At 45.1% G+C, this 550-nt stretch overlaps 1 protein-coding gene across 1 annotated transcript in view; it reads right to left on the reverse strand.

Annotated features, from left to right (window-relative positions):
* Positions 1-550, reverse strand: part of tmcc2 (transmembrane and coiled-coil domain family 2) — a 6771-nt gene that overhangs the window by 4602 nt on the left and 1619 nt on the right. Inside the window, exon 3 of the mRNA XM_019880478.1 lies at positions 4-30. Within this exon, the coding sequence (XP_019736037.1) occupies positions 4-30 (27 nt within the window). The remainder of the gene's footprint in view (positions 1-3; positions 31-550) is intronic.

Raw genomic sequence — 550 nt, forward strand, 5'->3', positions numbered from 1 at the left:
GACATCCTTGGGCTGCCGGGCCGGTCCATTCTGGATAAACGGAGAAGAGCACAGTTGCGAAGAATCTCAGATCTTTGGTCTTCAGGAGTAAACATTGTGATGATGGAGGAGGAAAAAGGATCCTAGTTTCATATCCAAGTGGAAATTGGGTTTGGTAGATAGCAGTCAGAAAACATCACAAATATATCACAGCACTTGTTTTGTCCGGTACATTAATTGTCAGAAGTTATAGCTAAAAAAGAAAACTATGCTCGGTAAAACTGAAATCTAATCCACCGTCAATCCATTTTCCATCATGCTTGGCCTCATTACTCATTAAAATCCCTGCTGACTGTGGCCAAGAGGAGGGCTACCCCCTGGACTTGACGCTTGTCAATAGCTGGACCAATATAGACAAGCAGTCCTGAACCTAACATGTGTGTTTGGGGAATGCAGGAGGAAGCCGAAAAACACTGGAGGCAATACAAATAGAGTGTGTGTGTGTGTGTGTGTGTGTGTGTGTGTGTGTGTGTGTGTGTGTGTGTGTGTGTGTGTGAGGGCGTGCGCGTTT

This window comes from Hippocampus comes, unplaced genomic scaffold (genome assembly GCF_001891065.2).
Source record: "Hippocampus comes isolate QL1 unplaced genomic scaffold, H_comes_QL1_v1.1 scaffold68, whole genome shotgun sequence".
Lineage (NCBI taxonomy): Eukaryota > Metazoa > Chordata > Actinopteri > Syngnathiformes > Syngnathidae > Hippocampus > Hippocampus comes.